This window comes from Thunnus albacares, chromosome 23 (assembly GCF_914725855.1).
Source record: "Thunnus albacares chromosome 23, fThuAlb1.1, whole genome shotgun sequence".
Lineage (NCBI taxonomy): Eukaryota > Metazoa > Chordata > Actinopteri > Scombriformes > Scombridae > Thunnus > Thunnus albacares.
In genome coordinates, this window is record NC_058128.1 from 17748929 (window position 1) to 17762110 (window position 13182).

A 13182-nucleotide genomic window follows, 5' to 3' on the forward strand; every position below is an offset into this window, starting at 1 on the left:
ACAAAAACATTATTGCAGTTTTTAAAAATGAATCCAAATTAGCTAACATTCTTCCACATGCTGAAATTGTAATTGGATATACTATACCTTTTTCAGGAAACACTAAATTATATTATGTTATTGAGTGATGTATCACCAAACATTGGTCTTAAAAACAGTTGTGTTTGTGTTTTGTTGGCAAGAACTCTAAGGATTGAGAGAAAAGTGTAAAACTGACCTGAGACCAACCTTGAAGTGTCCTGACCTGGTTAACATGGTTAACCTGGTTAACATACCATGTCATGGTAACCAAACCAATATGGACTTCCTGCTTCCTCTTTTAGGATGGAGCGGAGCCTGTAGGACTTCTGTTGGTTTTGTTTCTGTTTATTATGTTTTTCCTTAAGGGTACATTTTTCTCTTGTCATTATCATAGCTGTTATTTACATGGTGTCAGTATAGACTAAAGATTTATATCATTATGTTGTGTTGCATCTCAGCATTTACCAAAGTGCCTTTTATTGCAGTGCTGCACTCAGTTAACTGCTGTAGCAGTTATGCAAAAAACACTTTATTTATAGACTTTAAAATCTGCTCTCTTTGATGATGTCAGTATGGTCTGTGGGCTACTGGAGAGAAAAGGATCAGGGATGGAAGGAAACTTTTCAAAAGTTCCTCAATTATTTGTTTATCCAGTCAACATCGTGACTCCAGGATTGTTAACCACCTTGTGATCAGATGTTCTCATTATAAAAGAGCGACTTCAGCCTTTCAGTATGCTGCCTTGTTATAATCATGTCATGACTGTCATAGGACTGTGGATACAGTTTATCACTGAGATAAACAGCAATAATACTCCACGTTCAAAGCTAACTAGTTTCTGTCACTGATAAGAAAGTCTCTCTGAAAGGTAATAATCCCTTCTTTGAAATGATTATAAGTGAAAGATACTGTAAAAATTGTCATATAAGGATTGAGTTTGATATTACAGCAACACAGAAACCAGCATAGAAAGCAACCACCTTGCAACCCCCCCAAAAATTGATCGCTGTTGAAATTAAATTTGTGATTTGCAATATGTTGAACCCCAGTCAAGACAATTAAATGCACTGAAAGAGATAATATTACTTTACTAAATAATTGAATGATGACAAATATAAAAACAGAACATTTTGTTACATTTTTTATTTACTTGTTTTAGGTCAATTGTTCAGTGGTAAGTGGTAATTAAGTAACTATACATTTCTATCCATCCATCATCTTATCCACTTATGCTTTGCAGAGTCTACAGCCTATCCCAGGTAATTTTTAGCCCCGTGATAGACTGGCGACTTGATCATGATATGCCCTGAACAGGTCGCTAGTTTATCACATATAGACAGATAACCATTCATACACACATTCGCACCTTCGGGGGAATTTAGAGTGGCCAATTAACATAACCTGCATGTTTTTGGGACTGTGGGAATAAACTGGAGCACCCAGAGAAAACCCACCCGGCACGGGGAGAACATGCAAACTCCACACAGAAAGGCTCCAGCTAGTCTACAGGTTCTTACTAAAACCTCCTCGCTGTGAGGTAACAGTGCTAACCACTGCACCACCGTGCCAGCCTAATGTCCTGATGTCCGCCATCTCTACTGCATCATTTTCTTAAAGATCTTCTTCAGTGGTTGCCTGTCTTTTACTTGGAGGATGTTATTCCACAGGTTGGTAAACTCCCTCTGGAGAACAAGTCCCTGGAGCATTTTTTGTCCGTTGAACTGGTTGAAGCAGAGGGACAGGTTCTTTGCAAGCATGGCAGAGGCTTGAGCTTATCCCAACGTGCTCCTTCATCAGCCTTTATGGAGGAGAAGTTTGTTCCACGATGAGGAGCTGTTGGGGGTCGAGGTGAAGGGAGGTGGACAAGGTGGAATTGTTCCACAAATTCCTCAACTTTAGCTTTAGGTGACTGGAATTTCCATCCATCAGCTACCTCTTTACCTGTTTAGATTAAAAAGAAAATATTTATTATGACTGAAATTTCCACCTGTTTGCTGTAATCACATCTTCACCTGTTTCTATTCAAGTTTCCATAAAGAAAGTCATTATCACTGAACAGTACAAACTTACATGCTCCACTGAGGTTTGCAGACATAATCGGGGGAAGAGGCACTCTCCCAGTTAATGGATCTGCTGTGGGAGGAGGAGGAGGAGTAGGGGTGAAAGGGGTGGAAATGGGTCTTTGTGACATAGCCCTCAGCTCACTAGGACTGTGTGTATCCACAGAGCAGATGGAGGTGACTGGGCTTGGGCTCCTGGCTTTAATCTTAGGTAGTTTAGGCCTCTCACTGCCCAGATGCAACTTCTTCTCAAAGAAGGGTTCCACTTCATCCAACGTCTGGTTGGTGCTGGTTGACCAGCTGCTGGTCCTCTCCATATTTGAGGGTAGCTCCAAAACTTGCCTGATCCTCCGTCCTCGCAGGGAAGATGCATGGCTCCTTCTAGGTGAAGCTGGGGGCTGAGGTAAGGGGGGGGAGTCGTGCTGTTTCAAGATTCCCATTCTCTTCAGAACTGCATTGTTGCGGGCTTTCTCTGAAGCGCACAGTCTCTCTGCACATTCAGTCAGCACAGCCCTCTTAGCCTGTTCAACCCTTTGGAAGTCCAGGATCCTGGAATGAGTGCTGAGGCCACTTAATCTCCTGTGGCTCTCAGGTGTCTGTGAAAAGAAATATGGATTGAGTCAACTGGGAATAATTACGCAGTTGAATTATATTACATTATATTAAAGGGTACTCCACTCCAATAAATTTGATATAATTTATTACTATACCATTCTATGTTACATTGCCTTATACCACACTACACCATGTCTCTTGGCACAGTAATATAAGGAAACTACACTAATGCCTAAAGTTTAATCAAATCTATCTTGGGCATGTAATGCACAAAAGTTAATTAAAATGTCATATTCTGTAAAGTTTTCTAATCTCCTGATCTGTTATTTTAACCTTGTTGGAGACATGAATGTCTGAAAAACCTATTATGAAATTAATCTGAATTGATGTTCATACGTTTTTTGGAGCATGATTTGAAAATGTTTATGTTATTAGTTTGTTTTGTCATGTAAAGCCATCAATGCTGCTCATATTTATGCACATGTCACCAAAATAAAAGCTGTATCTATGAAAAGAAGGAGATTGACAGAGTTGGTTACTCACATAGTGATCACTGAAGTTGTTATCCATGAGTATCAGAAAGATAACTGGGACGTAGTAAGTTGTAACAAAGCTGCAAGTAGTTTCTCTCAAGTTTAGAGTTAATCTGACAGAATGTGAATCCAACAACAGAGCACAACAACAACAACAACAACAATAGATACATGTCTAGCAACAACAAACAGCAGCAACAGCTGGAGAAGGACATCCCTACCGCTAAGGCCCACAGCCCGGTCCCTGGGGTTTCCTGCGGACGAGAGAGCACAAAGAACTCCAGGGGAAGAAGCCAAGTTAGTACCATGCAGTAATGGTATATGAATACATACAGATGGAGAGGAGGAGAGAAGAGCTCAGTGCATCATGGGAAGCCCCCCGGCAGTCTAGGCCTATAGCAGCATAACTAGGGGCTGGTCCAAGGCGAGCTTGGTCAGCCCTAAATATAATTTTCATCAAAAAGGAACGTTTTTAGCCTACTCTTAAACGTAGAGAGGTTGTCTGCCACCCGGACCAAATCTGGAAGATGGTTCCACAGGACAGGAGCCTGATAGTTGAAGGCTCTGCCTCCCATTCTACTTTTAGAGACTGTAGAAACCACAAATAAGCCTGCATTCTGGGAGCACAGTGTTCTAGTGGGGTAATAGGGTACTATGAGCTCTTTAAGATATGATGGTACCTGACCATTAAAAGCTTTGTAGGTGAGGAGCAGGATTTTAAATTCAAGTCTGGATTTTACTGGAAGCCAACACAGCAAAGCTAAAATGGGAGAAATATGATCTCTTTTTCTAGTTTTTGTCAGTACACGAGTAGCAGCAATCTGGACCAGCTGGAGAGTCTTTAGAGACTTGTTAGGGCAGCCTGATAATAAGGAATTGCAACAATCCAGCCTAGAAGTAACAAATGCATGGACTATTTTTTCTGCATCTTTTTGAGAAAGGATGTGCCTGATTTTTGCAATATTACCTAAGTGAAAAAAGGCAGTCCTTGAGATTTGTTTTATGTGGGAGTTAAAGGACATATCCTGATCAAAGATAACTTACCACTGATGATGAAGATTCCTTACAGTGGTACTGGAGGCCAGGGTAATGCCATCTAGAGTAGTTATATCATTAGATCATGTGTTTCTAAGGTGTTTAGGGCCAAGCACAATAACTTCAGTTTTGTCTGAGTTTAGTAGCAGAAAATTGGTCCAGGTCTATATGTCCTTAAGGCATGCTTGGAGTTTAGTTAAGTGATTGGTTTCATCTGGCTTCATTGATAAATATATTTGGGTATCATCTGCATGGCAATGAAAATTTATTGAGTGTTTCCGAATAATATTGCCCAAAGGAAGCATACACAAGGTGAATAGTATTGGTCCAAGTAGAGAACCTTGTGGAACTCTGTGTCTAACTTTTGCATGCATGGAGGATTCATCATTAACGTGTACAAACTGAAATCGATCTGATAAATAGGACTTAAACCTGCTTAATGCAGTTCCTGTAATGCCAATTAAATGTTCCAGTCTCTGTAATAGGATGTAATGATCAGTTGTGTCACACAAAACACATCATTTCACAAAACACAAAGATATTTCCCAATCATCATTTCAAAAAACACATTTAACAAAACAGATCTTTTCACAAAATACAGCATAATTGCACAAAACACAACATTTAACAAAAAACGACATTTCACAAAACACGACATTTCACAAAACACAATGACAGTTCACAAAACACGACATTTCACAAAACATATTTCACAAAACACAGCAACACTTCACAAAACACATTTCACAAAATAACATTTCACAAAACATATCATTTCACAAAACACATTTCGCACAACACATCATTTCACAAAACACATTTCAGAAAACACAGCAACACTTCACGAAACACATTTCACAAAATAATATTTCACAAAACACATCATTTCACAAAACACATTTCGCAGAACACATCATTTCATAAAACATATTTCACAAACCACATTTAACAAAACGTTTCACAAAAAAAGATTTCACAACAGACAACATTTCACGAAACACTCATTTCACAAAACATAATGACAGTTCACAAAAAACAATTCACAAAACATATTTCACAAAACACATCATTTCACGACATTTCACAAAATAACATTTCACAAAACACATCATTTCACAAAACACATTTCATGAAACATATTTGACAAAACACAACATTTAACAAAACATTTCAGAAAACACATTTCACAAAACACAACATTTCACAAAACAACATTTCACAACACACAATGACAGTTCACAAAACATGACATTTCACAAAACATATTTCACAAAACACATTTCACAAAACACAGCAACACTTCACAAAACACATTTCACAAAACATTTCACAAAACACATCATTTCACAAAACACAGTAAAATTTAACAAAACATATTTCACAAAACAGCAACATTTCACAAAGCACATCATTTCACAAAACACATTTCACAAAACACAATGACATTTCACAAAACACAGTAAAATTTAACAAAACACATTTCACAAAACATCATTTCACAAAACAGTAAAATTTAACAAAACACATTTCACAAAACAGCAACATTTCATCAAACACAACATTTCACAAAACAACAACATTTCACAAAGCACATCATTTCACAAAACACAGCAACATTTCAGGAAACATATTTCACAAAGCACATTTAACAAAACACGACATTTCCCAACATTTCACAAAACACAACATTTCACAAAACACATCATTTAACAAAACACAACATTTCATGAAACATATTTGAGAAAACACAACATTTAACAAAACAACATTTCACAAAACATATTTCACAAAACACATTTCACAAAACACAGCAACACTTTATGAAACACATTTCACAAAACATTTCACAAAACATATCATTTCACAAAACACAGTAAGATTTAACAAAACACATTTCACAAAACAGCAACATTTCACAAAGCGCATCATTTCACAAAACACATTTCACAAAATACGACATTTCACTAAGCACATCATTTCACAAAACATATTTCACAAAACACAACATCTCACAAAACACATTATTTCACAAAAAACGAATATTTCACAAAACAACATTTAACAAAACATGAAATTTCACAAAACATCATTTCACAAAACACAGCAAAATTTAACAAAACACATTTCACAAAACAGCTACATTTCATCAAACACAACATTTCACAAAACAGCAACATTTCACAAAATACATTTCACAAAGCACATTTCACAAAACAAAACATTTCATGAAACATATTTGACAAAACACAACATTTAACAAAACATGACATTTCACAAAACATCATTTCACAAAACACAGTACAATTTAACAAAACACATTTCACAAAACAGCTACATTTCATCAAACACAACATTTCACAGAAGAGCAACATTTCACAAAACACAACATTTCACAAAACATATTTCGCAAAACACATTATTTCACAAAAAACAAGTATTTCACAAAACATCATTTCACAAAACACAATGACATTTCACAAAACACAGCAACATTTCACAAAACACAGCAACATTTCACAAAACACGACATTTTACAAAACACAACATTTCACAAAACACAACATTTCAGGAAACATATTTCACAAAACACATTTAACAAAACACGACATTTCACAAAACATCATTTCACAAAACACAGTAAGATTTAACAAAACACATTTCACAAAACAGCAACATTTCACAAAGCGCATCATTTCACAAAACACATTTCACAAAATACGACATTTCACTAAGCACATCATTTCACAAAACATATTTCACAAAACACAACATCTCACAAAACACATTATTTCACAAAAAACGAATATTTCACAAAACAACATTTAACAAAACATGAAATTTCACAAAACATCATTTCACAAAACACAGCAAAATTTAACAAAACACATTTCACAAAACAGCTACATTTCATCAAACACAACATTTCACAAAACAGCAACATTTCACAAAATACATTTCACAAAGCACATTTCACAAAACAAAACATTTCATGAAACATATTTGACAAAACACAACATTTAACAAAACATGACATTTCACAAAACATCATTTCACAAAACACAGTACAATTTAACAAAACACATTTCACAAAACAGCTACATTTCATCAAACACAACATTTCACAGAAGAGCAACATTTCACAAAACACAACATTTCACAAAACATATTTCGCAAAACACATTATTTCACAAAAAACAAGTATTTCACAAAACATCATTTCACAAAACACAATGACATTTCACAAAACACAGCAACATTTCACAAAACACAGCAACATTTCACAAAACACGACATTTTACAAAACACAACATTTCACAAAACACAACATTTCAGGAAACATATTTCACAAAACACATTTAACAAAACACGACATTTCACAAAACATCATTTCACAAAACACAGTAAAATTTAACAAAACACATTTCACAAAACAGCTACATTTCATCAAACACAACATTTCACAAAACAGCAACATTTCACAAAATACATTTCACAAAGCACATTTCACAAAACAAAACATTTCATGAAACATATTTGACAAAACACAACATTTAACAAAACATGACATTTCACAAAACATCATTTCACAAAACACAGTACAATTTAACAAAACACATTTCACAAAACAGCTACATTTCATCAAACACAACATTTCACAGAAGAGCAACATTTCACAAAACACAACATTTCACAAAACATATTTCGCAAAACACATTATTTCACAAAAAACAAGTATTTCACAAAACATCATTTCACAAAACACAATGACATTTCACAAAACACAGCAACATTTCACAAAACACGACATTTTACAAAACACAACATTTCACAAAACACAACATTTCAGGAAACATATTTCACAAAACACATTTAACAAAACACGACATTTCCCAACATTTCACAAAACACATTTCACAAAACACATCATTTCACAAAACACATCATTTCACAAAACACAACAGTTCATGAAACATATTTGTCAAAACACAATATTTAACAAAACAACATTTCACAAAACACAACATTTCACAGAACAACATTTCACAAAACACAATGACAGTTCACAAAACACGACATTTCACAAAACATTTCACAAAACACATCATTTCACAAAACACAGTAAAATTTAACAAAACACATTTCACAAAATACAACATTTCACTAAGCACATCATTTCACAAAACATATTTCACAAAACACAACATCTCAGAAAACACATTATTTCACAAAAAACGAATATTTCACAAAACATTTCACAAAACATAACATTTCACAAAACAGCATCACTTCACAAAACACATTTAACAAAATACAACATTTCACGAAACATATTTCACAAAACACATCATTTCACAAAACACATCATTTCACAAAACACATCATTTCACAAAACACAACATTTCACAAAACACATCATTTCACAAAACACAACATTTCATGAAACATATTTCACAAAACACAACATTTAACAAAACACATTTCACAAAGCACATTTCACAAAACACATCATTTCACAAAAAAACACATTTGACAAAACACAGCATTTCACAAAATACATTTCACAAAACAAAACACATCATTTCACAAAAAAACACATTTCATAAAACACAACACTTCACAAAACACATTTCATAAAGCACATTTCACAAAACACATCATTTCACAAAACACAACTTTTCATGAAACATATTTGACAAAACATAACATTTAACAAAACATTTCACAAAACACATTTCACAGAACAACATTTCACAAAACACAATGACAGTTCACAAAAAACAACAATTCACAAAACACAGCAACATTTCACAAAACACAACATTTCACAAAACACAGCAACATTTCACAAAACATGACATTTTACAAATCACAACATTTCACAAAACACAACATTTCAGGAAACATATTTCACAAAACACAACATTTCACAGAACAACATTCCACAAAACACAATGACAGTTCACAAAACACGACATTTCACAATACACAGCAACACTTTACGAAACACATTTCACAAAACACGACGTCTCACAAAACACATTATTTCACAAAAAACGAATATTTCACAAAACAACATTTCACAAAAATTCATGAAACATATTTGACAAAACACATTTAACAAAACATGACATTTCACAACATTTCACAAAACATGACATTTCACAACATTTCACAAAACATTTCACAAAACACAGCATCACTTCACAAAACACATTTCAAAACACAACATTTCACGAAACACATTTCGCAGAACACATCATTTCATAAAACATATTTCACAAACCACATTTAACAAAACAGCATTTCACAAAAAAAGATTTCACAACGGACAACATTTCACGAAACACATCATTTCACAAAACATAATGACGGTTCACAAAAAACAATTCACAAAACATATTTCACAAAACACATCATTTCACGACATTTCACAAAACACAACATTTCACAAAACACATCATTTCAGAAAACACATTTCATGAAACATATTTGACAAAACACAAAATTTAACAAAACATTTCACAAAACACATTTCACAAAACATTTCACAACACACAATGACAGTTCACAAAACATGACATTTCACAAAACATATTTCACAAAACACATTTCACAAAACACAGCAACACTTCACAAAACACATTTCACAAAACATTTCACAAAACACATCATTTCACAAAACACAGTAAAATTTAACAAATCATATTTCACAAAACAGTAACATTTCATAAAACATATTTCACAAAACATAATTTCAAAAAACACAACATTTCACAAAACAGCAACATTTCACAAAGCACATCATTTCACAAAACACATTTCACAAAACACAATGACATTTCATAAAACACAGCAACATTTCACAAAACACATCATTTCACAAAACATAACATTTCATGAAACATATTTAACAAAACACAACATTTAACAAAACATGACATTTCACAAAACATCATTTCACAAAACACAGTAAAATTTAAAAAAACACATTTCACAAAACAGCAACATTTCATCAAACACAACATTTCACAGAAGAGCAACATTTCACAAAGCACATCATTTTACAAAACACATTTCACTAAACACAACATTTCATAAAACATATTTCACAAAACACATTATTTCACAAAAAACGAATATGTCACAAAACATTATTTCACAAAACACAATGACATTTCACAAAACACAGCAACATTTCACAAAACACAGCAACATTTCACAAAACACATCATTTCACAAAACACATCATTTCACAAAACACAACATTTCATGAAACATATTTGAGAAAACACAACATTTAACAAAACAACATTTACAAAACACGACATTTCACAAAACATATTTCACAAAACACATTTCACAAAACACAGCAACACTTTACGAAACACATTTCACAAAACATTTCACAAAACACATCATTTCACAAAAAACAGTAAAATTTAACAAAACACATTTCACAAAACAGCAATATTTCACAAAACACATTTCACAAAATACGACATTTCACTAAGCACATCATTTCACAAAACATATTTCACAAAACACGACATCTCACAAAACACATTATTTCACAAAAAACGAATATTTCACAAAACAACATTTCACAAAATATAACATTTCATGAAACATATTTGACAAAACATGACATTTCACAAAACATCATTTCACAAAACACAGTAAAATTTAACAAAACACATTTCACAAAACATCATTTCACAAAACATAACATTTCATGAAACATATTTGACAAAACACAACATTTAACAAAACATGACATTTCACAAAACATCATTTCACAAAAAACAGTAAAATTTCACAAAACACATTTCACAAAATACGACATTTCACTAAGCACATCATTTCACAAAACATATTTCACAAAACACGACATCTCACAAAACACATTATTTCACAAAAAACGAATATTTCACAAAACAACATTTCACAAAACATAACATTTCATGAAACATATTTGACAAAACACATCATTTCACAAAACATGACATTTTACAAACACATCATTTCACAAAACACAGCAACATTTCACAAAACAAAACAAAACAAATAAATAATTAAAAATGTTATTTTAACCTTATTAGAGACATGAATTTCTGAAAAATCTATTTTGCAATTGATCTGAATTGGTGTTATTAATTTTTCTGGAGTATGATTTGAAAATGTTTACGTTACTAGTTTGTTTTGTCATGTAAAACCATCAGTGCGGCCCACATTTATACACATGACTCCAAAATAAAAACTGTATCTGAAGATTGACAGAGTTGGTTACTTACAAGTAGTTTCCCTCTTCAAGTTTAGAGTTAATCTGACAGAATGTGAATCCTATAAATTAAGGCGTTCCATTGTCATTGTCCATTGAGACGTGATGTCATAGAACCTGGGGACATTCTAATGATGTCATAGGCACTTGAAAGGACACCATCAGCTGTAGAGTCACATGATGGTAGTTTTCACCTCTTTAAAATGTGAAGCATTGCATTGTGGGATTTTTAGCAGAAAGTGGTGCACATGCCATCGACACAACTTTTTTCATTTCACTGTGGAGTTTTTGAGAGCACTATATAGTAGATATATTCACACACTCTGCATTCAGACACTCAAATAAGAGGGTAGAGGGTAAATGTAGTGCACCATATAGCAAATAGGGAGTGATTTTGGACACAGCCTGTGTGTTTAGGTCATATTTCTTTGTGCATGATTAACTGAACAAATTAACCATATTGAAATATTGAGTAACCAACAAAGTAATTTATTGCCATATCTCATTCTAAGGCAATACATTAACACGTTTTGCATCATCTGTATACATTCTTCATTTCAAATTGCCTGGAAATGTTATTGAGATGTAAACAAGGTTAGATGGCTTTTTAATTCTGCTACTTAGTGCAGGAAATCTCTGCTGTCCTCTGTCAGCTGAAACCTTAAAAGAACCCCTCCAGGCATGTTTTAAGACATAAAAATACTCTGATTTGACTAATAATTTGTCTGAAATGTTTTTCACACACACACACACACGCACGCACACACACACACACACACAAATGTAAAATGACCTTGTTAATTTATTTAAAATGACATCTACTCTTTATCCCATTGAAATCCCATTTAAAAATACAGAATCTATGAATATGCAAATATACGGTGGCCCTGAGGCTCAAAACACAACAGCATTTCACAATTCATGACATTTCACAAAACACAATGACACTGCAAATAACAGAAAGGGTTGGACAACACTTGTTGTTTGTGATGGGCTGGATGTGGCTGGCTAGCTATGCACTTCAGCTACTGAGCAATGAATCAGAGCTCCAACTGCAGCTGTCGTTCCTGCTGCTTTTGGTAACTTTTATTGCCAGCATCGGACTGTAAACAATACTACTTCCTGTTTGTTAGACTGTAGACTAGCTGAAAGGTTCTTTGTGTCATTGTCTTTCGGTAAGTGGAGTTTTAGTAACATTTCATTTAGCTTGCTAGTCCAAACAGGTGTGCACCTTGCTGTTAGCATAGCTCATTAGCTAGCATTATAGCCTGCTAACCATTAAAATCAATGCTTCAGTTCTTCGGACGCACGCTACTGTTGAGTTTGCAGATACAGTTTTGATGTTGCAGGATGTCATAGGATCATAGCGTTGTTATTTCCACTTGTTTCCAGAATATTGGAAACATGAAAACCAAAGCATATTACTCTACTCAGCTTTTCATAAAAGCAAAAAGTATACAGTATTAGGCAGCTTTATGACACCTACCACATAATTACTGTGCTGGTTTATTAGGCCTATGATATACTCAAGGCCATAATTTCTAGTTCATTCTGAGTTGATAGAGAGAGAGCAAACCCCAGCAACATGCAGGACAATTTCACAATATCTGCTAGTTTTGATCCATTAAAAATCTAATTTATTTGACACGAAAGCATGAACAAAGCATGAAAGCAAAGCATGAGCCGTATACACAAACAT

The 13182-nt window shown here is 33.8% G+C and overlaps 1 protein-coding gene across 1 annotated transcript; it reads right to left on the reverse strand.

The window, feature by feature from the left end:
* Positions 1–1179: 1179 nt before the first annotated feature.
* LOC122975382 (uncharacterized protein B0353.1-like) lies at positions 1180–3269 on the reverse strand. Its single transcript, XM_044343805.1, has 2 exons — positions 2092–3269; positions 1180–1962 (listed from the first exon to the last, which is right to left on the reverse strand). The coding sequence occupies exons 1-2, from the start codon at positions 2519–2521 to the stop codon at positions 1664–1666; spliced, it is 729 nt and encodes a 242-aa protein (XP_044199740.1). The 5' UTR covers positions 2522–3269; the 3' UTR covers positions 1180–1663.
* Positions 3270–13182: the final 9913 nt, after the last annotated feature.

What these genes read in the sequence shown, in the direction of transcription:
- LOC122975382 (XM_044343805.1), bottom strand. Translation starts at nt 2,521, where the DNA reads ATGGGAATCTTGAAACAGCACGACTCCCCCCCCTTACCTCAGCCCCCA. An exon ending in TGCAAACCTCAGTGGAGCAT is followed by an intron (nt 1,963 to 2,091) that starts GTAAGTTTGTAC and finishes TAATCTAAACAG; the next exon opens with GTAAAGAGGTAGCTGATGGA.